General features: G+C 40.8%; 1 protein-coding gene across 1 annotated transcript in view; it reads right to left on the bottom strand.

The window, feature by feature from the left end:
- Window positions 1–4,025: 4,025 nt before the first annotated feature.
- sema3aa (sema domain, immunoglobulin domain (Ig), short basic domain, secreted, (semaphorin) 3Aa) overlaps window positions 4,026–24,424 on the bottom strand; it is a 33,796-nt gene continuing 13,397 nt past the window's right edge. Inside the window, exons 3-17 of the mRNA XM_005733468.1 lie at window positions 23,989–24,051; window positions 18,166–18,285; window positions 17,318–17,408; window positions 17,106–17,225; window positions 15,089–15,231; window positions 14,467–14,581; window positions 14,292–14,361; window positions 11,782–11,926; window positions 11,464–11,683; window positions 9,949–10,040; window positions 9,811–9,852; window positions 9,412–9,569; window positions 6,187–6,254; window positions 5,942–6,090; window positions 4,026–4,790 (exon numbers count right to left, since the gene is read on the bottom strand). Of these exons, the coding sequence (XP_005733525.1) occupies window positions 4,074–4,790; window positions 5,942–6,090; window positions 6,187–6,254; window positions 9,412–9,569; window positions 9,811–9,852; window positions 9,949–10,040; window positions 11,464–11,683; window positions 11,782–11,926; window positions 14,292–14,361; window positions 14,467–14,581; window positions 15,089–15,231; window positions 17,106–17,225; window positions 17,318–17,408; window positions 18,166–18,285; window positions 23,989–24,051 (2,313 nt within the window). The 3' untranslated portion in view covers window positions 4,026–4,073. The remainder of the gene's footprint in view (window positions 4,791–5,941; window positions 6,091–6,186; window positions 6,255–9,411; window positions 9,570–9,810; window positions 9,853–9,948; window positions 10,041–11,463; window positions 11,684–11,781; window positions 11,927–14,291; window positions 14,362–14,466; window positions 14,582–15,088; window positions 15,232–17,105; window positions 17,226–17,317; window positions 17,409–18,165; window positions 18,286–23,988; window positions 24,052–24,424) is intronic.

Raw genomic sequence — 24,424 nt, 5'->3', positions numbered from 1 at the left:
TCTATCTATCTATCTATCTATCTATCTATCTATCTATCTATCTATCTATCTATCTATCTATCTATCTATCTATCTATCTATCTATCTATCTATCTATATGTTTTAGCGTTATAAGGGTATAAGGTGGTGGGCCAGCAGCGACCTCTGGTGGATCTTCATGAGAAGCATATTTGGGTCTGAGTTTAAGGCTGTCTATAGATGGCACGTGATCACTAGAAAACACATAATTAACAATATTTTTAAAGAAAGACGAGCGTTGCAGTTTCAGGATATGGAACAGGAAGATTGCTGATATTATAATAAACATCAACAATGCATCCACTCTGGCAAGTAAAAAGGTCAGTTTTGCAAGTCATCAAAACTCGAGTTAACTCCCCAGAAAGCTTCAAATGTGGGTGTAGATGTTTGCTAGCAGTGAAGAGCTAGTTCAGTCAAATTCCAGAAATAAAAATCTCACTTATCTCAAGTGGCATCGAGCCTTGCAGTCAGTTTCTATTGCACAAGTTGCCCCTGAGATTTTTGGCAGCATCACAACACAATAAAGGCGCATTCATTATTAAAGCACTATGCAGATTGCACTTTAAAAATGTAACACCAAGACATTCCAGCTTTCCAGAACAGGCAGACATTTGGACACTTGTCATAGCCGGGCACGCACAAGGGACAATATTTTGGTAACGATGCCTCAGTAAACAGTGCCAGTGAGCCGACATGCACAGAACCTTGCAAACTAATTCACCTAACTCATTATGTGCTGTGCCAGGGATATTCCAACTGTGGTTTGCCAGAATGTCTGTAATGACTCTTTAAAACCAGAAGCTTATTATGCTAAACTTTTATTCCAAGAAATAGTCCCGATGGAAAGTGTTTTCTGCGAAGTTAATAAGCAGAGTTTAATACACTGCTGTGGAAATGTTAGCTATGCTCCCTTACCATCACCAGTAGAGCTTTCATCTGTCTAAAATACACTTACTGGCCACTTCATTAGAGATACCTGTCCAACTGTATGTTAATGCCAATTTCTGGCAGCAGCTCGATGCATTTAGGCATGTCAGTATGGTGAAGACTACCTGTTGAAGTTCAAATAGAGTATTAAAATATTTCACCAACTGCTGATCTGAATGTTTTTTCCACACAATCATCTCTCGGCTTTACAAAGAATGTTGAGGGAAAAAAGAAAGAAAGAAAATATCCATTGAGAGGCAGCTCTCTGGGCAAAAAATGCCTTGCTGAATCCAGAGAAGGGCCAGACTGCTCCCAACTGAAAGGAAGGCAACAAATAACCCAAATAACCACTACTAAGGTATACAGAAGAGAATCTCTGAATGTCAGACCTTGAAGGAGATGGGCTTCAGCAGCAGATGACACACTGGGCACCACTCTTTTCAGCTAAGAACAGGAAGCTGAGGCTACAATTCATACAGGCTCACCAAAATTGGGCAACGGGAGATTGGAAAAATATTGTATGGTCTGCTGATTCTTTATTTCTGCTGCAACATTTGGATTGTAGGGTCGGAATTTGGCATTAACAACGTGAAAGCATGGATCCTTTCTGCCATGTAGCAGAAGTTCAGGCTGATGGTGCAATGCGAACCACCTAGTTCAGCCAGTTTACCTAATGAATGCTTTTTTCCTTATATCAGTAATAAAGTGCCTGAATGAGCTGTTTTGGTTGGCAGCCTGCTGTGATGTCTTGAAAGGCATGGCCAGTCACCTCTCCTCAGGAAAGTCCAGCTCTGGAATGGCGGAGTGTAACGCAACAGACATTAAGAATATCAATTTTAGAGCATAACTTGAAAACAAACAAGCAAACAACAACAACAACAAAACAGGTGTATACACACATGAAAGAATGAATCTACATGGTGTTATGAGCAGAAACCTGAGAGACACATTCCAGGGTCAGAAGGGTGCCCTTGGGACCTTTAATTGTAGGATCGAAAGGGTTTTTTTTGGCATGAATGAGAACAAAGACGCTTGTTCTTGTAACAGAGATGTTTATTTAGACAACTGAATGCATGCCAAAAAGAACTGTGTTACAGCAGTGGTAACTTTCAGCTCTCTCACATTTCTAACTCTGAGGGAAAGACCGGATTAGGGACACAACAAACTTTTGAGCGTTGGTAGGGAACACTATCTTGCCCTAATTTATTGCATTGACACATTACTCTTGTCATGAACTCAGAGGGCGCGGGGAGACAGGAGGTACCATTGTTGAATCGAAGATTAAGGAGCTTGGACCTTAAAACAGCTTTGGCTAGGATATCATGAGTTGTTAATATCACTGTTTGGCAAAATTAATTCACACATTGCGTTGAGGAATTTTTTTTTTCCCTTTCCTTTTTTTTTTAACCTCTCACACAAAACACGTAAAAAGACAATAAAAAAGATGCACTTACTGTAGGTAGCATTCACATGCAGTATAATGTGTCTTCTCCTCAGACTAGATTTAACATTTTTCTCCACTATTTCTTACAGAAATTCACAGCTAATGTTTTTCAGTTTGGGGAAATTATCTTACACATAGTAGCTACTGGATGAAAAATGTTGATGGGATCGGGAGAAAATAAAAGAAGAGGAAAACAGTGAGATGATCTGGTATGAAAGGCAAAAAGAGACAAAATTGTGCTTATTGTTGGTGGGATCTCTGTCAGACGTTTTGTTTAATGAACACACAAACCCCTGCACTCGTGCTTCTAATTAATTCATGTTCAGCTCCCTCAAAAAGGGGGATTCCTTCTTGACACACAGACATCCGGCCACTTGGTCCATCAAAGATTGTTTTTTTGTTTTTTTTGCTGCTGTTGCCATTGTTTCTCCAATATACCGATGAGCCAAAAATACCATAATATCAAAAATAAATGCAACCCTTTCACAAAACAATGAGCAAATAAATAATAATCAAGTGGTGTTCTTGTACTGTATATGTACTGTATATACACAGAGAGTTACGTTTGTCGTATATATGTACACAAACAACTGGCAGTCTTGTTTCAGACTGGGCTTTTAGCATAGCGGACAACTGGGATTTGTGCCCTATAAATCCCAGAAAAAGCAACAACAAAATAACTTATACACAGAATCCTTGGGAGCAGAAGGGGTTACGCACGCTGAAGACTACTATGTCGCCTGCAATTTTTGCCCCCCAAAAGTAGAAGCACTGGTTTCGAAAGGAAAGCAAATTTTAAAAAAAAAGTAGTAACTTTTTGCTTTTTAGGAAGGGTGTAAAAAAAAAAAAAAGCCTCTTAAAATAATTAGCTTATTATTAAAACATAACAACAACATGCACGATGCTTTCCGAGCCTCAGTTGGAGAGGGTTATGATGAAGCACTTTTGCACAGTTGCATGACTTTGCAGTGTTTTTTTCATTTCTCCGTCTAATAATGCTTCTGTCCTGCGAAAAACACCGGTGCCATCTGTGCACATGTCGAGGCGAACCGCAGCCCCTCTGTGCCCTCCTGTGAGCGTGCTGCTCGTCTTGAATTGAAAGACGACATGAGAGGTTCTATTCTCCTCTCAAGCAGTTCTTCAAAATAAGAGTTTTGAATCCTTTTCTTTTAGCAGTTCTATGCTCAGGTCAAACGGGCCAGCGGCTCGCACTGAATTCCCGCTTCTTTCAACGTCTCCACGGCTGTCCTCCCAGCATGCTATGTCCATTTGCTTACCAACAAACACCTCACTAAACATTTTTTTTGTCCCGGTCTTATTTTAGTAGCTTATGTACAGGAGGTTGAAGTGTCTGCCAGCCAGTATCCCAGGCAACCAGCATATCCTCACACATTTACAGTATGCATTCCAGTTTTTCAGTCCTCTTCTCATCTTTGTCCTTTTCACAGGTTGTGTGCTTTTGTGTCTGAATGAGAGCTTCACTGACGTTACATGTGCGGAGTTCATGTTTCTACCTAAAAAGTGTTTCAGATGTTTTGCTTTTTCTGCTGTTATGGAGAGGTCACTGAATCACACATTGCATCTATAGAACGTATTTGTGTGTTTTTGTGTGGATGCGTGGGTTTGTGCTTGCATGTGTGTCGGTCTGGTATAATGTGTCCTTTTTTTTTTCTTTTCTTTTTTTTCAAACGCTGCGTGGAGGTCTTTGAAGCTCATGGGTCCTCCTGTTGCGTCCCTTCTTATTTTCCTGCATCCGTCTCCACTTGGTTGCATGTTGGCTGCTCGCCCGAGATCCCCCTGCGAGCTGAGAACCAGCTAGCCTGGCCTGCCCCTTCTGGCCATTTTGGGTTTTCTGGTTGTTCTTAGGTGCCTCACTGCTCAATATACCCTTTTGGGTATTCTGACTGAGTGTTGGCTCTTCTACTGTTAGAGCTCCAGCCTGATGCCATGGCCGACTGAGAGGTGGACTGGCTTGCTGTTTCTGAGCAGTGGGAGCTAAAGCTCTAGGCTGTAATGCAGAGTTGGACCCGCCTGCGCTGTCAGGCTTGCCCTGACTGTTGCCGTTAGGTGTCTTCACCCTTTTCTGTTTGCGCTCTTTCTTCCACACTCTGTCACAAAACTCCTCCACGCTGTTTAGCTCTGGGTGGTCCAAGAGAGACAGGAAATCTCGGTACCACATCCTGTGCTTGGCCGAGTGACCTGCGCCACCTCCCGCGCCAGGAATTCCAGGCAGGATGTCACCCAATCTCTGGGTGGGGATGACCTGGAGGTTGAGGCGTAGAAGAGGCTGGATAAAGCCGTGTTCCACAGCCTGGCAATGGTAGACCCCGGTGTCAAACTGAGTGAGGCTGCGTATCAGCAGACCTTGGTCTGTACGCAGCACTCGGTCATCTAGCTTTATCTGAAATGAAACAAAGAGGAAGACAAAGAACACAATGGGTGAAAATACTGAAAAAAATAAAGATGGAACATGAGAATGAACCAGAGTTTTTAAACGTACATATTCGATAATCTATATCAGAGATGTCTGACTCAATTAATTCACACTTGTCTTGCACTGCTCAAAACTACCCAAAAATAACCCATTAGAAAAACTCTTTCCAGAAATCATGACCCAGTTACTCAGAAAAATCCATGAAGTTTGATGTGAGAAGTTTTGTGACAGAACTATACAATATTCCTTCTATTAAATTACACCCCCAAACCAATTTGTAATAATCAGATCAGGATTTCTGGAAGGAGATACTGCCATTTACCCCCCTTACATTCAGGGGAAGGGATATATCTCTACAGCTGGTATCACTTAACCGAGGAAAGTCACATCAGAAAAAGAAAACACGTTTTACATTATAATGTCAAATTTGGTCAGGAAAGAAGAAGAACAATGAACAAGGGTTCAAAGGAAATGCCTTGTTTCAGGTCTCACTGAATACATGAGTATTGGTAAGAAAGATTGAAGCAAACTCCAAAGGTTCCTTTCAAGCTAACGTTGCTTCACACTGGAAAAACTGCAGCTACATCAATCACCTGGGCTGTCAGCACAGAGTGATGTTGTCCAGAAAAAGTAGAAGCTGGCTTAAACTTAGCAGCAAATCATGCAGCAAGTGTGGGTGGGCACAGCAAATTCTTGTTAGGTTAATTTCTTAGCTGAACACTATTTTTTGCTGAAACAGTAATATCCTTCCATATAAAATTATTAACGGCTGTGTTTCACATTTAATACACCCTCTGACTTGTGGATCTATTACACAGCTGGACTTTTTTGTATCGTATTTCTCTTTTCTTATTGGTACCTAAAATACCACGCCTAGAAAGGCCAGCTATAAAAATACAGCCGCAGTACAAAAGTTAATCTAAACACCCACACCCAGTGGTTTTCACCCTTTTGGGTCTCTGAGGTTAAAGATTAGAAGTGTCATAAGTCACTAGATGATGGAGCAGGAAAGGTGGAGCCCTGGATGGAGATATTTTGTCTGAAGAAATCTAACTATGTGTAATATATTTTATAATCATCTAGCAGTTATATTAGCAAGTCATCTTAGGCATACACACCTCAAGCTTGCGCTCGTCGTTGGGCTTCTGCAGTTGCCAGTAGATGAGCGCTCTTTGAGACTTGGGGCTGCACTCTAGAAACATACTGCTGTTCTCCACACCAAACACACTCCTGTCCTCCACGCTGTCCCCTAAGCCATCCATGTCATCTGCTCAATGCAAAGCACATGCAGACAGACTAATGAGACGCAAATGGCATGAAGAGGAGACAGTGTGTATGTGCTTGTATGAAATTATTAAGGTACCGTGATGCTGAAGGTCTGAACACTGGGAAAGAGGATCTCCATTTCTGATGTCTTGCCGTCTGGTTCGCCTGTGAAAAAACGACAGTGAAACTGAATGGAAGTGGTGGAAACAGACAGGTATGAGGACCTGTGGAAAACTAAGTAAACTGCATGATTCAGTAGCTTGCAGCACTACCTTTAGCAGCAATAACTAGTTTTCTGTATGACTTCATCAGTCTGTCACATCATTGTGGAGGAATTTTGGCCCACTCTTCTTTACAGCACTGTTTCAGTTCATTCAGATTTGTTAGCATTCATTTAGGTCCAGCTCTCTTGAGATCAATTTCAATCAGGTTGAGGGCTGGACTTAGACTGAATTACTGCAACACTTTTCTCTTTTCTTTTTCACCCATTCTGTTACAGATTTGTTGCTATGCTTGGAGTCATTGACCTGTTGGGTGATCTTGTCTCGGCCAAGCTTCAGCTGTCGGACAGATGACCGCACGTTAGAATACCTTAGTACACAGGGGAGTTCATGGGGGACTCAGTGACTGCAAGCTGCTTAAGTCCTGGGGCTGTATAGCAAACCCAAATTAATACCCCACCACCGTGCTGGCTGTTGGTTTATGGTGTTTGCACTTATATGCTGTGTTTGGTTTTCTCCAAACATGGTACTGTGCATTATGGCCAATTCCAGAAGTCTAGTGGTTTGTTCACATGCAATTTTGCAAACCTAAGCTATGCTGTCATGTTCTTTTTAGAGTGAAGAAACTTTCTCCAGGTGATCACACCACACAAGGCATACATATTTGAGTCCTTTTTCAATTGTACTGTTATCATCTTTACTCTTAGTTGGCATGCTAAATGTTAGGGTTGGAGATGTTGCCCTTAAAGTTTTTACAGTTTATCTGAGCCTTGCGAGGTCTGACCTTGGGGTGAATTTGCTGGAAGATTGTGGAATTATGTGGAACACAACTCTTTTTTGTACATAAATGAGTTTAACTGTTCTAATTAAAGTGGATCTGGACAATCCTAAAATGTTTCAATTACTGTCAGTTAACTCTTTTAACCACATGTAACTATTAGCTTCCAATTCCATTGCTGTAAGCTAATACTTGATTTCATAGCTATATAATTACACAAACAGTGAACAGATTTGACCTGCTTCTCCATAACGTTTAGCTAAGAGTTAGCCGACACTGTTAGCTAACAAATTCAACAAATCACTTTTTATCCAAATGCTATTTAGCCTTTAACATACAACATTAGCTAATAGTTAGTTGTACATTTAGCAAAAAACCCCCAACAAAAACATCTTTTTAGTTACTGAATGTGTTGCAACTGTTTCATTTGTTGACCCATGTCATTAGATTTCTGTTTAATTTCTCAGTTTTCTTTATTGCAGGGTTATTACCTTATAATATAAAGCACATTGAGGCCACTGTTGTTGTTATTTGGGGCTATATAAATAAAATTTTATTGAAAATCATTACCCATGCTATCAGGTAAAAACTGTTCAACTGTTTTACAGTAAGTGAGAGATCTTAACCGTTTATTCACTTTGTTTCCATTGCTTTTTTATTTATATCTTCTATGAATTTCTTTTGGCTGCTACTACTTAGTAAATTATACTTTTACTTAACTTATCTAAGCTTAGCTTTGCAAGTATCCAGTGGTATATTTGTAACCTGGTTGGGAATCATTGCTGTACATGACAAGTTATTTCTTATGTACTTTTTTATTCTCACCACTTGGGGGCAATGTTTACCCAATTCCCAAGAAAACAGGCACTAACTCAACCTTTAACTCCACTGTTAAATCACACGGATGAAAAAAAAACAAACAGCAGAATGTAAGAAACATAAACCTGCTGAGCAGTGAAACAGTGCGCTTCATTGCCTTCCGATGAGCCGTTATTATGAAACACATACAGCATTGTTTTGCCCTTGAAACGCCTTGTAAAAGCAGGCCCAGTCTTTGTCCTCTCCATATGAAAAAATCTACTGTGTGATTTGGCTTTTTAATGCGATGGCAAGGCGTTTTCAAAGTCTGGCTTTACTGACTAGCTGTGAATGGCTCCCTAGTTCCTAGTTGTCATGGTTCAAAAAACGCTGATGGCCGCTGCAAAATTCAAATTGGGCGCAAGCCAAACATGAGGCAAGGGCTGGAAAGAAGAGAAAGAACCAAGGTAGGGATAAAAAGTAGAACCACTGAAGGTTTAAAAAAAGACTAAACAAACAAGCAAACAAAAAAACAAGATAAAAAATGCTCAGCATGTTTGTGTGAATTCTCCACACAAAATTATGACCACTTACATCCCACTTTTTTCACAGGTGTCCCTCGTCTGTACATTTCCTGGGCTAACATTCCTGTCTTTTTTGGCCATCTGAGCACGTGCAAGGTTGGGTGTCTGGTTCTCATTCTGGTAGCGAAAATATTTGTAGTGCAGTGGAGAGCTGAGAGAAGCCTGTCCCCACTTTAAACATGGGGTGTGCCACCTCGTCTGTAATCTTGCCAAGCTAGAGTATACCCACTGGCCTACTTCTGTTGGTGTGAGAAGTTCTAGATGAATGAGACGACGTGGGGGTGTCGCACCATGTGTGTGTATGGGAGGGTAGTAGTGGTGTAGTGGTCAGCTTAATCCTGCTGGGTACAACAGAGGGTAATTTGAGGGAGTGTATGTTCCTCCTGGCTGAAGGGTGAAGTGGTCAGGCAGCTCCTGGTGGCTATAATTTATTGTGTGTTTGCTTGTCTTTGGATATTTGTGCATATTTCTTAATGCGTCTTGGTTGGTAGGATGATTGAAGCACAACTCAGAACAACTGTTACTGGCTAAGTTGCTGGATTGTACTTTCTTGGAACGCATAATTAGTGCGTATGTGTGTTTAATGACTCAATTTCGTGCTGGTGTAATATTCAGATTACTTCCATGTTTAGAAGTTTTGGCATACAATGGCTATCTGTGTCTGTTTTTTGGGAGTCGCCACACTTACTAATAAGCCAGTGGAGGTCTGACGCTAGAGAAATGAGGCTGCACATCAGGATGCCCTTGAGCATAACATTTAAAACCAATTGTTTTAAAGCCAACCAAAACAGCAGAATGCAGGTGTACTGATAAGTCCCAGGTGTGACTGCATGTGACGACACTAATACAGGATGTTGTTGAAAAGCAGCGTGCATGCTCAGCAAACCCTCCGAGGATACATAAAGGTTAAAGAAGGGTGTTTAGCGATTGCCGGCTCCTACCTCTTGGCAGTAGGAAAGTATCTCGAGCACTCAGCACCGTCCCAGGCGCAGTAAGGGTCTCTGGCCAGGCAGCACTCAGCGCAAGCTTTCCCATACACTTCGCAACGGTGTAAAGACATCTGCGATACACCCAGGGCTGAGCCAAGGTACAGCTGTTGCTGTGGGAGTCAGAGAGAGAGCAAGGATGTAAAAATTAAATGTTCCTGTGCGCCTCAGTTGGAAGGGTTCTTGCAAAAAAGAAGGTGCTTGTGGGTTTAGTTCTCAGTGGGCACATTCTTTGCTTATGGGTAACAGTGTATGTTTAAAGACCGAGAATTTCTCGCTTTTTTGTTTCACGTGGACCTTTACCCTTGTCAACAGCTTTTGGATTAATTACAAAGTGAGAAAGCAAGTTTTTACCTGCTTGGTGGACAGCTCCATAGCAGTGATGGGAGTAGGCTCCTGTACAAAGCAAATAAACCCCATTTAACACCACTTCTACAGACAATATGTGTTTTTATAGGAAGGCTATTAGCACGCAATTACAAAACGTCATACCCTAAAGACAGTCATCTCTTCCAATACAACTTCCTCGAGGTCATGCCAGCTTTCTCTGGGGATCGTAACCACCTTCAGCACTGTTCCTTTATCTGAAATGCAAAAGACAGCATACAGTTAGTGTATATGCAGGCCTGTGCTGGTCATAGATTAACATCCGTGGTGCATGTATGTACGGTTTAAGTAATAGATTAGAAATACGTGTGTGTGCCTTCTTCAAAATACATGTTAAGTGCAAGAAGAAACATGGAAATAGATCAAAAAATTAAAAATGATTAAAATAGATTCTCTGGAATCTTCGACATGCCTGACAAGTGCATTAAGCTCTCCAGCATATTTTCCTTTGTTCAGTCACGTTTGGTTTTTTTTCCAGTCTTTCTCTGTTCAACGTCCGTGTTCTTTTACTCATCCTAATCTTTCTATTTTATTGCCCAGTCTAAAACACAGCTTGTTCTTTATAACTCTGCAGAGAAAAGCCAGCATCCAGGACTCTCTTCATTGTTGACACTGAGACTGGTGTTTTTCAGTTGCCATTTAATGAAGCTGCCAGGTAAAGGCACTGCGAGGCATCTGTTTGTCAAACTATAGATTCTGATGTGCTCTTTCTCAGATGTGCACACAGAGGCCTCCCACTTCTCTCTCTATTCTTATTTCCTGGAACAATGATACTCTGTGAGTTTCAAAGAAATGTCTTTTCTTTGTCCATTACAATAATCCAGATGCTCAACTATCCAAACATTTTGCTCCTTTAATCAGTACAACAGTTTTCAGCTGTGCTAACATCACTGGGAAAGGGGTTTCCCACCGATCAGTCAGCTTTATAAAGTTGATAAACTGGAATTAAGTACCACAAAGAACCACTGGAACACAGGAGGGGTCTTTGTGTGCCTAGACAGATATTCCATTAAAAATCCCTAATAATTTATGACTAACGGTCCTGTTAGTCGTTAGTTGTCTTTCCCCAAATTTCTGATTATTTTAATCCCATTTTAATTAAAAACAAATTGAGCTCAGTGGTTCAGGCCAAGAAGTTAATTGGAATCAACTGGTACATCAACTGATCCCAATGCCATGTGATGGCTCATGATGATATCCTTTTACACACTCGGGTTGCAATCTCAAAAAGTGAAATTTGGATTCTGCAAGCTGCTTTGAAACCCATCTTCACCCAAGCTCCCCCTATTTCAACATAGACATTTGTTAGTGAGATCAAGCTTTTTAAGAGTATTAGATACTGATGCCAGTACACTGTAAATAAAAATAAAATTGAAAAATTAATTAAAAGTCAGTTAAAAAAAAAGAAAAATATTATTGTAATTTTCAGTGTCTGTTTTTGAGTGGAAATATCTGTAAAAATCTATCTGTGGTTAAAAATGTCTTTCATTTTAAAACAATACACTGGATTTTATTTGAACAGATTTTGTTTGCAGTGTATGCCAAAAGTACTTATGGCGGACCACCCTGAAATAAACATATAGAAGCAGTATATTTATTGCAGTGTCATCTGTTGCATACCTGTGCCAATGAACATGACATCATATTGCCCATCCTCTGCCTCCACTTTGTCCACCACCAGCTGGGTAAACTGGTAGTCCACGTCTGTGCGTACCATTATGGGTCGTCCCCCTATTGGGTGCACCGGGTTGTACATGGCAGGGTGACCCCTGGCGAAGGTGATGACATCATCCGGAAGGTCCTTCGTAGAATCGAAACCTCCAAATGTCTTGCTGGGGCACTGAGATCAAGACGTGATATGTTTGTTTCTTCTAATATCGTCTTATAATGTCTCATTATTACTTAAAAATTTACAACATTTTTGCTAAATTGCCTTACAGTTCCAGGGCGAGGGTAGGGCACCCTCCCTTGGAAGGGCACCCACTGGTAGTTGGGTCCATCTCTGTGGGCATAGGGACCCAGGAAAACCCTCCTGATGTCTGCCATGTTGTACATACACACCGCTGAGCCTTTAAATATGTTACTGTGGAAGGAGAGAAAAAGAAATAAATCCAGAAGGGGTGAGTTTAAGGATCAAGAGTTGGAGGAAGCAAGAGGGTGGTGAAATAAAAGAGATGACAGAGACAAACAAAGGGGATTCATAAATGATCGGTCACAAGACAGGGATTAGGAGCTTGTTAAAAACTGAAGAAAGACAACAAAATGACCCATCATCGCACAAAGACAGAGCGGAGCAAAGTTGTCATTACTTGAGTACAGCAATGACAGATTGGAACTTCTCTCTGATTGCTTCCAGCCTCTTGAGAACAGACAGGAATTTGGGCACACCACCAACAAACCAGGAGACCTGGTTCAGAGCATATTTGAAATCCCCTCCAATATTTTGTGAGCATTTGCTTGAGCCAGATGGGTGGATTTTGCTTTCACAAGGAAAGCAGGCAAGGTCGATCAATCATGCTAAAAAAAAAAAGGGAAGTGATGTGGATTTTATTTTTTCAATTTAAGCTCTTTCGTGGGTCATCCAGAAGACAGCAGTTTGAGTCGTGAGTCATTAAATGGGAGAATCGGGGAGTTTCACATGAATATTCCAACATGCATACTCCACAAGAGTTATTAAATATTCTTGTGGAGATTATGACAGAATAAGCACGATGCTTGCAGTCTTTGGAGAGCGTGAAGTCTATAAACCTTCCGTCATATCTATTCATCTATTTCACAGTTTTATAGATTTAGAATTATTTACTTTATGAGGATAAATGCCCCCAAATAATCATTCATTTACTTTCCAGGTGTCACATTTTACAATTACAGATTTTCTTTTGGACAGCAAATCTCCTTCACTTGCAGGAACCGAATGCTTCAAAATGATTCGAGATGTCCTTTGTCTTGCTGACTGCAATGGGAAGTTGTATCAGCCTAATTAGGGATGTGGCTGGCAAACACACAGCCGACAGTACTCCACAAAGCATGGAAGATGAATGGATTAGCATTTGAAAATGTTAATTACAGAGAAATTCAATTAACTCCAGGGGCAAAAAAAAGACGCTCCAATATCTGTGCTTATGAAGAAGGGTGAAAATGTGTTTGTGCAGATACACACAGACACACAGAAAGAGGCATGCAAATTCACCCCTAGAATGCACACACACACACACACACACACAGACACACACACACAGAGGTACACAATCAGACACTGATCTGTCAGTGGCAGCTTCTTTGTGCCTCATTAAGCAGTGATATTAAAAGCCGGTCCCTCTGAATCTCTGCTCTATTCATCTCTGAAAACCGGCCACTTAGAAAACCAATTAAACCACTCTAATTCCTCAATGCCCCATAATTGAATTTTAAAGTGTACGCGTGTGTGTGCGTGCGTGTGTGGGCAGACGTGGATACGTGGGTGTACGCCCACCAGCGCCCACCAACCTCTGGGTTTTAATACATCCCTGAAAGCAGTGAAAAGCCAAACAGGTCTGGTAAAGCAAGGCGCCTGTCACCATGCGTTAGCCTGCACCGCTCCTCTATTCAGCTCGTCTTATCATTAGCAGTGATTGATGAAGCAGTGCAGAAACAGTACCGGAGACACACACACACACACACACACACACACACACACACACACACACACACAAAAAGCCCTCCTCCTTCCTGAATGCAAATTCATCATCTTCATCATCACGATAAGTGCCACCATCTGTGCCATTTCAACTCACTTATCTGCCCTGCCCCATGCCTTCACCTCTCCACATGCTTCAGTAGAGACACACCCGGCTTCTGAAAACCCCATTCGAAGCTGGGGCGGTGGCCGAGGGGGGTGGGAGGAAAAAAAACAACAACAACAAAAAACCCCCGTGGATTTCTGTTAAGTGAATATCATGTTTCTCTCGCTCCCTCCTGCTCCATAATCTGATTTTCCTACAAGCCTGCCAAGGTTTCAGTGAAAAACAGGACAGGTAGTGAGGAATTGGGGAATCGGATAAAAGCAATCTCCAAATCTGAGACGAGGGGAGGGCTACCCTCGGAGAGAAAAGCATCCGTGAGACACCTGTAAGTGGATTACGAGAGCGCCGTCTGGGAATTTGACAGAGGCGCACTTGGTCGCTTGCATCGTGCCGTGCCATTTAAAATGGTTAGGAAATTACAGATAAAGGGGCAGGATAAAGGAGGAGAAAAGAAAGGCTTCTTGAAAAGAAATACGAGGCGCGTGTTTTTCAAATGCAGAGGATGAAACCTATACAGGAAGGCTGACCGTTGAAATAATCGAGTCTTTCTGATCTCTTAGCAACACATCAACAAAACAATTCTGATACTACCAGCATCTGTCACGCAGTTTGAACATTTGAAACTCTTGCATGCTCACTTTGGAGGTCAAGGGCAAAAGACTGTACCTGGATGTGGTGAATACGGCGTAGATAACTGGATTCTTTGGGTCCTTGGAGCTCATGAGAAACACGTCCTCTAAACAGCGAGAAGAATAATGTGTGAAGGTGAAGCTCTGAGGTGAGGTTGGAATTTTTCCACATCGAATAAAGACACAAATAAATAAAATAAAAACGCACTTACGCAGTTCGTCGAAATGTGTGTCAATGCCATTGACGCCAGGAACCGCGCATATTAGCCGTGCTTTGAGAAAAGTGGTCCATTTGTTGACCAGGCTCCTGTGACCTCCCATGTCATTCTGCAACAACATTTGAAGTGCTGTCAGCTCAAACCTCCGTATGCACTTTTGTTAGTAAGGTCCTTGCAAATATCACATTTATTAAAAATGTTACAGAAGTATTAAGTTTCTGTTCATAAAACATATTGCAGTAATAAAAATAGGACTGCAGTCTCCTTCTATATTGTATCATGTGTGAAGTTTTGTGATAATATCGTATTGTGAGGCGTTGTGTCTGAAGATTCCCACCTCTAACTTTTACTATATAAGGCATTTATAAGGAAGGTAAAGGTTAACTATGGGCATATGATCGTTAACTTTTTTTCAGCAACTATGACTCTGGCTGTTCATTATTACTTTGATTTTCTCATTAGGACACGTACATGTTAATAAATGGCTTTTTAAGGGCTTATAAACTGATAACTAAGGCACATTATAAGAAGTATGCTACTTTTTTTGTGTAACAGAATCGTATTGACACCACATCACACTGTTATAACAGTTTTGTGGGGTTGTGTGTGATGTTACCTTACACAGTTGTCCTATTCTGGCAATAGTAGCTTTCCCAGTGTGCTCCCCGTCCATGGCGTTCTCTTTGAAAAACAGGAAGATCTTGTCATCTTCGGGGTTGTCACTCTCAGGGATCAGGTGTATGCCTACGAATCTGGGATCTACAGGAAAGAAAATAGAGGAAAAAATAAACAAATAAAGCACATAAACTTTGTTCACACTCATAAAATCACCCCAGCAGACACACAAATACAATTTTACAATCCAACCTCTGCCCCGGTGACAATCATTTCACCCCTATTTTACACCTCTGTAACCAATCCCCCCCCCCACGATATTCTCCAGTCACGGCTCGGTAATAGCAGCCCTTCACTTTACACCATGGTGTTATAGTATGTGACTTTACCTCAAGTGAGCGCTCCAAATCCAAATCCCACATAAACCCTGTCTCTAGACCACATCCTCGCAAACACACATGGCTCTGATTGTCCCGGGTAACACTTGAATAAATTTATCCTGACTTTAAGCGCAAGAGGAAATCAAAGCTAAACGTAGGAGCCAAGGCCTTAGGGCTGGGATCTTTTGGCATAAAGGGGGCGTAGGAATCGAAGAAAAGTCGCCGCAGTGAGCCTACGTCCAAAAGCTCGGGGGTTTAAGCGGAGAGAAACAAGCAGTGCCATGTTACACCTCCATGGGCGTTTAAGATATAGAGTAGCTGTGAAAAAGGAGCATGCGGCCAAAGTGGGAGGCAGATTTATAAGGGTTGCGCAGGTGCGAGACCTCTGCTGTGAATTGTGTACCCCACACACACTGCCCTTATATGTAGACCACCATAAATTTGTGTGCGCACACCACAGATAAAACAAAACCAAGCTGCTGACCACTGAAGTCATACCACTGATTACCTATAATCCAAACAAAAAGCTGCTTTATTCAAAGGAAATCCAACCATCCATATAAGCAAGAGGTCATTAAAATGTGAAGGAATGCGTAAATGAATCTGGACTACCAAACTACAGTTTAACCCCAAATCCTTTTAGAATCAGCTGCTATTAGGGATTCATTCCCTGGTTTCTCTCTTAATACATTTGAGTACCATATAACCTTGTTGATAAAGCCTCAATAGAATATCTCCACCCCGGTAATCCATGCAATTACAATCCCCTCATTGTGCAGAAGATGCTGGATTCTGCCGAGCTGAATGGATACAATCCCCAGCGTATTTGTTTGAACAAGGTGAAAGATCGATGAGGATTAACGCTATAACAATGACTTCCTCGGTTTATACTGCTCTTTATTAATATGTCACAGTAATCAGCACTGGCGAGACCCGTGTTTGTGATTTTTGATGGTGCCTGGGGAGGGGGACGTGGGCGGTTGAGGGGGACTGGGAGGAATTTGACTCCACTACGGGAGGAAAACAGCTAAGAGCGGATTAGTTCTGTGGGAAAGAGGGTAGGGGGTGGGGTGGGGGGGGGTGGTGGCACAGCTTGAGGGAAAGGTTCAAACTGACCTTTTGTGGCTCCCTAAGTCCTCTGCGGTGCCGAAAGATAGCCAGACAGACTGAGCAGTCAATAACCCTCACTGCAGCGCTAATCTTGCTAGCACAGGCAAATCCACTGACTTTGTGAATGGGCTCTGATATCTGATGTCTGCACATGAATGGAAATGATTGGAGACTTGAGGCTTGCGAGAGAATTTAATGTCTCAAAGTCTGCTGAAAAGCTCAATGGTATACTTTTCCAAATAATGGCCAATGACAGGGATTTCCATGCAGCTTTTAGGGAAAGGTTGAGGTCTATAGAGACCACAATGGTCTAATTTTACCTTAATAGCAAAGTATTTTGAGTCATGTTATCTAGTTTTTGCAGTCTCAAGTGGTTTATACTTAACTGTTGCTACTAGGAATAAATATAATTGAGAAGTGTTCAGCAGAATACACCATGATGAAAAATTCAACTGCTGAATTGAACATGAGAAACAAAAGAATTCACTCTTAGCTCATCTTCTACGATTTTATTTATTTATTTTTTACCATTCAGCCATCTTGAATCATGCTGCTCTGTTCTGATTGGATGATGATCTCCCAGTGTACGGAAAATGGCAAAGTCCCTTCCCATGAAGTCAGCAGATGTGCCCGAGTACAGCTCTCCATCTGCCAGCGAGAAAGGATAGTTAGGAACAAATGACCAGCTCTGAAGTGACTGCGTCCTCTCTGGAAGTAATAAAAGCACACATCAAACTTACCAAGGAGAAGTGAGGCTGAGAGCATTTTGGGGTCGTAGGGGCTTTTCCCGCGGCCGTTCTCAAATTGTGAGGCCAGTCGGAAGATGTTGTCCTGCGGTGGGAAAAGGTCAAAGATCGAAATGAGGGCAGTGTAAGCCACAGCGAGCATGGTTAAAGGTACATTTATAGCACGTGTTTCAAGTTACAATACATTCTCATTATAGCGCGCTACTTTGGGGGAGTGGGATGCAAAAAAACACTTCCTCCAGACAGGAGAAACAAGAAATGTTTTATTACACTGCTGCCCTTGGTTACCAAATGCACCAAAAAAGGGAATATAAGCAGTAAAATTAAGTAAAAACAGACACGACCTCTGAGTCTTTTAAAGAAAAGCGAGTGAGTTTTTTGTGGCTTTGAATTTATTCAATCAGTTACAGATTGTCAGCACTACTTTAAACTGAAGTGAACGCCTCTATGGTCTACCCCTCCCTACTGCTGGACTGCACGATCCATGCTAGTACATTGATTAACCTGTAGAAGTTTCTCAAGATGACTGATTAAACTTTAATGCAGGATGGAAGGCTGTTAAATATTCGACAGCTGTAATTGAACCATGTAGTGACCGCTTTTTTCCACTGCTTCGCACAAAGGACAACACTGATGAGAAGATAATCGTCAGAGAGAATGAACACGGCTGTACTTCGGACAATACTCAGACTTTCTCTCACATGAATTTACTATAGCGCTGTTGTCACATTTCATGCCTTCTTAATGAATGGTCAGTTTAAGATTTAAATGACCCTTTGCATATATATAACTGATTAAAACCCCAAAACATTTGGTTACAATAAAAGCCCCGAATGAATTACCTCTGCCTTCTTGCCCATTTCCAGATAAGCGCAGATGGGGTGGAAGGCTCCTGTGCCACAGATGTACAGATGGGTCTGGTTGTATGGTTGAAGGACACGGATGAAGTTAGAACACTCCTTCTAAAAAAAGAAATGAGACACAGGAACATAAAGCCTCCGCTATTATAATAACTTAATACGGATCAGGCATATTCAAATGAAAAAACTGGGTTTATCTGTGGGAAAAAACATGATTTTCCAGTGAATAATCCAATTTTACATAAGCTGGTGTTGGTGATATAAAGTTTGTTCTAGTGATGAAGTTCACACAGGTTTCAGTGGTAATCGTCAAATGTAAATAGTTGGTTTTTTTAATATATTAATGCAAATACTTTTTACCAAATTATAACGTAAAATTTGCATTTCTTCTAATAGCAGTTTGCTAGAAATTTAAGCATTTTTATGACCATAAAAAGTAAAAAATAAGAACCTTTCTTTATTTTGGAGACTGGAGTGTGGCAAGCAAACAATTTTTCACAAATCCTAAATATAATAAAAATACTTTTTTAACTTGCAATTACTGAGAATATATTTTTATTATATGAATATAATATTTACAGCATGCATGAAGATCGCTTGACTATAATAATTCGTCTTCATATTAATATGTTTATATGTCAATATATGTGAAGTGCATAACTTTATAGTTACTGTTGCGTGGCTAAACTATTACTTTAAAAGACTGAATTATTTATAACTTTTATATATCCTAAGGTTATAATATGCTGCAGTTATGCTGCAGGCACAAGGTTAAATTATGTTACAGGCTGGTGGAGTTTTGTACAGCATGCATAAAGTTTTACACCACATTTCACATGACAATAAAGTTAAACAATCATAAAAACTAGCATAAAACAGACCTAAATTTTGGCCAGAAATGTGAAGTTTTTGGCTATAAGGCTGTGGCTTACAGGATACCGTGAGATATAAGGCTGGAAAACTGTTTTGAATACATTTTTGTTAATGTGATACCTATCTTTGTTTATGCTGTAATGTTACCAGGGTAGGATATTATACAGCCACATGCAACTTTGTGACCTTTGGTCTTCATGAAAGATCCGATATGTTAACAATAACCTCATTCTGCCAATTGCCACCTTCATATCATAAAGTTTAAATTAACTGGTATGCTTTGTGAAAATAAACTTGACGTTTTTATTAGAGAAAAACTGAAAATAGAGACTAATAGAAAGCAGAATATAATATAGCAAAGATTTGCTGGAATTTAATTTTAAACAGGGACTTTCCAGTTGGTGTGTGAAATTGAGTCTCTTTTAAGGAAATCCCACCTGTAAGGAAAATCAGGCAAATCTACCACAGATCTTTAACGACCCATATGTTTGAATTTACTGAGGATATTTGGGTTGGCGCTGAAGTGCGTGTTGAAAGTCCCAGTGGTGTGAGACTGTTTATTAGAGTGCTAATCAACGGGATTGGTTAATGTAGGAGGCCTATTAGCAGCCTTGAGGAGCTGATTTGGCCACATGTGTTTAAGAGATTAGGCTGGGGTTTGCCTAATTATAAATACATGCTGGATATCTACCTAACAAATAAGTACACATTTGCTCAGGGATTTGCAAATACAGCCCTCGTCACACAGGCAGCCAAATTATCCTTCTTCTTCCCTCCCTAAAACACATGTATCTGTTCAGTCTTTTCAAGCTCGCAGACATTTCGCTTTGATGATTTGATGGTGTCTCTTATATGAGCCGTAAATGGATGCTGACATTTTCCAGTGCTGCTCAAAATAAACTCTGGGATCACTCACTGCAAAGCCGCCTCCCCCCCTCAAAAAAAAGCAGAATTTTCTGTAATTATTCTAAAAGGTAAAAACTGTTGTTTTAGCTCTAACTGTTTCTCCTCAGCAGTAACCTGCACGAAGAGAAAGTTTGACATTTTGGGAAAACCACTGACTTTTTCTTTTTAAAGGCATGAATACCACTCACATATCTTTGTGCCCGAGAGTTAAATAGCTTAGCAAGGTTGTTAGCTGGAGGTCTGTTTGAAGGTTAAAAAAATGAGCTTGTCCATGCATTTGTTTGTATTGTAAAAAGTGTAAAAAAAAAAAAATAGAGTTTGTGGTTTTACAGGAGGCTACTTCATTGATTTTCTCATGGTTGTAACGATAGCTGAAAAAAGACGCTACAGCATAAGGTAGAAAAACAAACTGTACTGAATATCTATGCTGTTAGTTTTTCTGAAACATGAAATTATCAATAATATGACCTACTGTGAGGTACAGCCCATCCAAGAAGATGAGGCTCCAGTTCTGCTGAGCTAAATTCTAGTATTTCTGGTACATTGCCTTAATTAGCAGGGATTGCTAGTGTTAGCTGATAAATATGGTAATTTCAAACAAACTAGCATGGCATTAGCCAAACTGCTAATGAGCTTCAAAATATGAGGTTCAAAACCATATACTGACCACAGTACTGTGCAAAAGGTTTGAGCCACCCTTCATATGCTCTTGGATAATTTGAAGATATCAAAAAAGTTTAAGGCCTAAAAACTACCTACAGCAGTATCTGGGAATCATTTGCTTAATGAGAAATGAGAAAAACTCCAGCTGACCTGACACAGGATCTGAATGATGCATCTGACCCATCAGTCGATCAATCTACTGTTCATCAAAACATCATTAGGAATGCTTTGAGGGGAAGGGTAGCTGTCATGAAGCCATTCTTATGGAAGGCAAACATGGAGAAAAGACTGTGGTATGCTATATTTCTCAAGAAGTGGAAAGAAAAGCAGCAGCGTTTATTAAGTGATAAATGCGAAGTTTAAATGTTTGGCTCAAGTCGTCAAGGAGGAGGTCAGGAGGGAGGAACAACAGTGAGTGTCTACGGCCATCTGTAAAACATGATGGAAGCTCTGTCATGGTTTGGAGCTGCATTTCAGCCAGTGGTGCTGCGGATCTTATCAAAACTGATGGAATTATTAATAATACCATGAGATTTTGATCGACAATTCAGTACCATCTGGAAAGCATTTGATTGGAAACGGCTTGATCCTGCAGCATGACAATGATTACAAACACACTGCCAATGCAAAGCATATCTTGATAGAAAAACACACAAGGGAACACTATCAGTCATTTGCTTATCTCCCTGGAGCCTGAACCTCAATATTATTGAAGGAGTCACCTTGACAGAGGATGGAAATAAAGACAGCCTTTGAATGCTTTTCAAGAGAAAGTCTGGAGAACTTTTCCTTAAGATTATTTCAAGAAATTACATGAAAACTTTTTGTATCCACAAGTCCACTGGACTCCACTTGTGTTTTGTGAGCATGTGGTCTCGCCGTCCTTGGGGCACATGCATAGTTGATGAATTAATTCAATGCCTTAACTATGCATGTGCCCCAGGCCGCGGACTTCGAGTGGACTTCAAAGAACTATAACGGGAATGACTGGGCTGTTGTATCTCCAGTTGTCCATGCCCGTGTGTGCAACCAAGTTAAATCAAGGCTCAGGAGAGTTTAAGCTTTGGTCATATCAAATATTGATTTTCAAGCTCATTAGAATTGTAAAAACTCAGCTTTACCCTATAATACTGTATATATAATGTATATTTATAGATGTTTCAGTAAATCTCTGCACCTATTTACATTTTCCAATAAAAAATATAAAGAAACAAGGGGTGGACCAACACTTTTGCGCAGTACTGTGCATCTATCTGTCTGTGGTGGAGACTCCATTAAGTCCTTTCCACTTATATTTCATTGATTGAACAAACTAGATCGATGTTAATCAGTGAGTGTTAGAGGTGTTGGCAGGCAGATTTTGTTACCTGTTGAAATGGGCAGACTGGTTAATTTCCTGTTTCCTGTCTGTTTGCTGTTACAGCATCTTAAAATTTATCTTACAGACTGTAATATCAATATTCTTGTCTAACTTTTGGAAGAAAGCAAATAAATCTCCTTTAAGTGTAACTGTTCTCTTAATATAAAATCTGTGACATGCTAACAGACTGGGGTTTTCCATGTATTTAAACACCTTTTAACTATGTGTGTTATCATTAACTTAACTTGAAGCCCTGTGGCTGACCTTAACCCTGCAAGTTTTTGTGTGTCTGTGGGTCTAATGGTTTTTCCCTCTGTGTACTGCTGAACAGCGAGCGCGCATGTCCCCCCACATCATTCTCACGGCCCTCGTTATATACATTTCATCAGCTTCTATAATCCCCTTCAGGGTCAGCTCTGTTTGGGATTTTACACGGCTGTCTCAGCTAGAATCATTAGCTATGTGGTAGGTAGGTCACACCTAAACACTGAGAGACGGTCGTTATGGTCACTCAAACTTGCGGCTCTTTCTTATTCTGTGGAGAAAAATGACTTCCCTGATCACAAACCATGTCATTATGTGAAAACCGCAACACCCGCAGAGGATAAATGAGTCATTACCAGATGATATTAATGGCTCTCGTTGGATTGGTTGTTAATGCTGACCTCCCATGGGGAAAATAGGTGGACAGATTTGTAAACATTTAAATGACTTGAATGAATTTTGAGATAATGTTGAGTTCTCTAGTTAAATAAAGAAAATGCACTGGAAATGTGGGATAACTCGAGAGTATTATTTTCCCATTAATGTCTACAATAGCTGGACAGCAAATCCGAAATGACATCAGGCACTTCTACGAAATCGTAAATCCACACTCTGAACGCTTTGTTCGGTGAATCAAATGCAACAACTTGGACCATGTTACACAGCCATTCTACCACGGATAGTGATACAGCCATCAGGCATTTTTTAGGGGGCAGCTGTTACATTTGTTCTGCCGCTGTAAACTGTGGTTTGGGGAAATGCATCACTATGGGAGCTCTGAATGCTTTAGTAATGTCCTAATCAAGGCCTCTCCGTGCTGTACTCTGTCTCTGCTCTCACCGCCTCATTTTCAAGGGTAAACATTTTCACAGCAGGCAAATACCTCATCATTGCATTTTGTGTGATGTTGTGCTGCCAGAGCACACTCTTTCCACTGCACGAGGGAGTGAAGGTGAAGTATTGCCTACGTGGTTGTGCGAAACCCAAAAAGTCGCTAGTGAGTTAGATCCCAGCGGAACCACTATGATTTAAAAAGACTGCGCAATTCCTGATAATCCTAAAAAACCCAGCAGCACCGCACTCGAGACTCATCCAGCTATGAAATTAGGATCAGATACAATGCAGCCAGGGCCTTTCCAAACAGAAACACACACACACATACAAATAAAGCACACTAACACCATTGTGCTTACAAAGTCAGCAGCATAGAGTGCGTTCAGCAAACTTGCGACATGTGAGCTAACACATCGCGTCAGATAACGAGAACTCAAACAATACACTCCCACATAAATATGCACACAAACGCGCACTCTGAGGCACATAGATAAACATGCTCCCAAAATTAAACTGTACATCGCAGAAGCAAATAAGCTCATTGTCCTTGTGCCCCCGACACGCTGTGTACACTATCGTGTGACTGAACATCTGCTGTACAGTGTGTTTAGATGTAGGTGTCATTGTGGGACAGCCTATAGAGAGTACAGCGTGCCAGAGGTGAAATGGAACACGAGTGCTGCACCACGACTTTTATCTGAGCTAATTTAATACCTCTTCGTGCTAGTGTTTCTTTAACGGCTGCTGGGCCCTGAAATTATTTCTGTCTTATATTGTTATTAGGATGTTAAAAAAAAACAAAAAAGGGAAATTTGAAGACAGAGCAGACATGTCATTTCCGTGACAAAAAGCAAACATTACACGGAACAGCTCTAATCATGACGCTGTTATAAATGTGGACTTACCCCTAGGTCTTTCCCTGCCCACTTGCATTCATCCCTCTTAGAGGGGGTGGCGGGCCACGCAATCTGTGCAAATGAACAAAAAAAAAAAGAAGAAAAAAAGCAAAGTCATATCATGCTGGGGGTTGAGAGGAACATTTAAAAGTCATTTCATGAAACACTAAACTGGAAGGCAGTGAGTCGATAGAGTGAATCAGAGGAAAGAAGCAAGCCTCGTGTAATTCCAGGACATGATTAAGAAAGATATTTCCTGGATTACCCAGTTCTTTATTTCGCTTTATATCTTTGGCAATTCCATCAGAAACATATGTGCACATATAATAAATATAAGGATTGTAGAACAGCGCAAGATTGACTGCATTAAAGGGAAGTAAAGAAGAGTTTTATTGACAGACATGAAAATGAAAAAAAGAAAAAAAATCTGATGTTTTATTGAAAT

Source organism: Pundamilia nyererei, unplaced genomic scaffold, assembly GCF_000239375.1.
Source record: "Pundamilia nyererei isolate P.nyererei 1_Seehausen unplaced genomic scaffold, PunNye1.0 scaffold00052, whole genome shotgun sequence".
Classification (NCBI taxonomy): domain Eukaryota; kingdom Metazoa; phylum Chordata; class Actinopteri; order Cichliformes; family Cichlidae; genus Pundamilia; species Pundamilia nyererei.
Note: the sequence above shows the minus strand (reverse complement) of the source record. Positions and strands in the feature narration are given on the sequence as shown.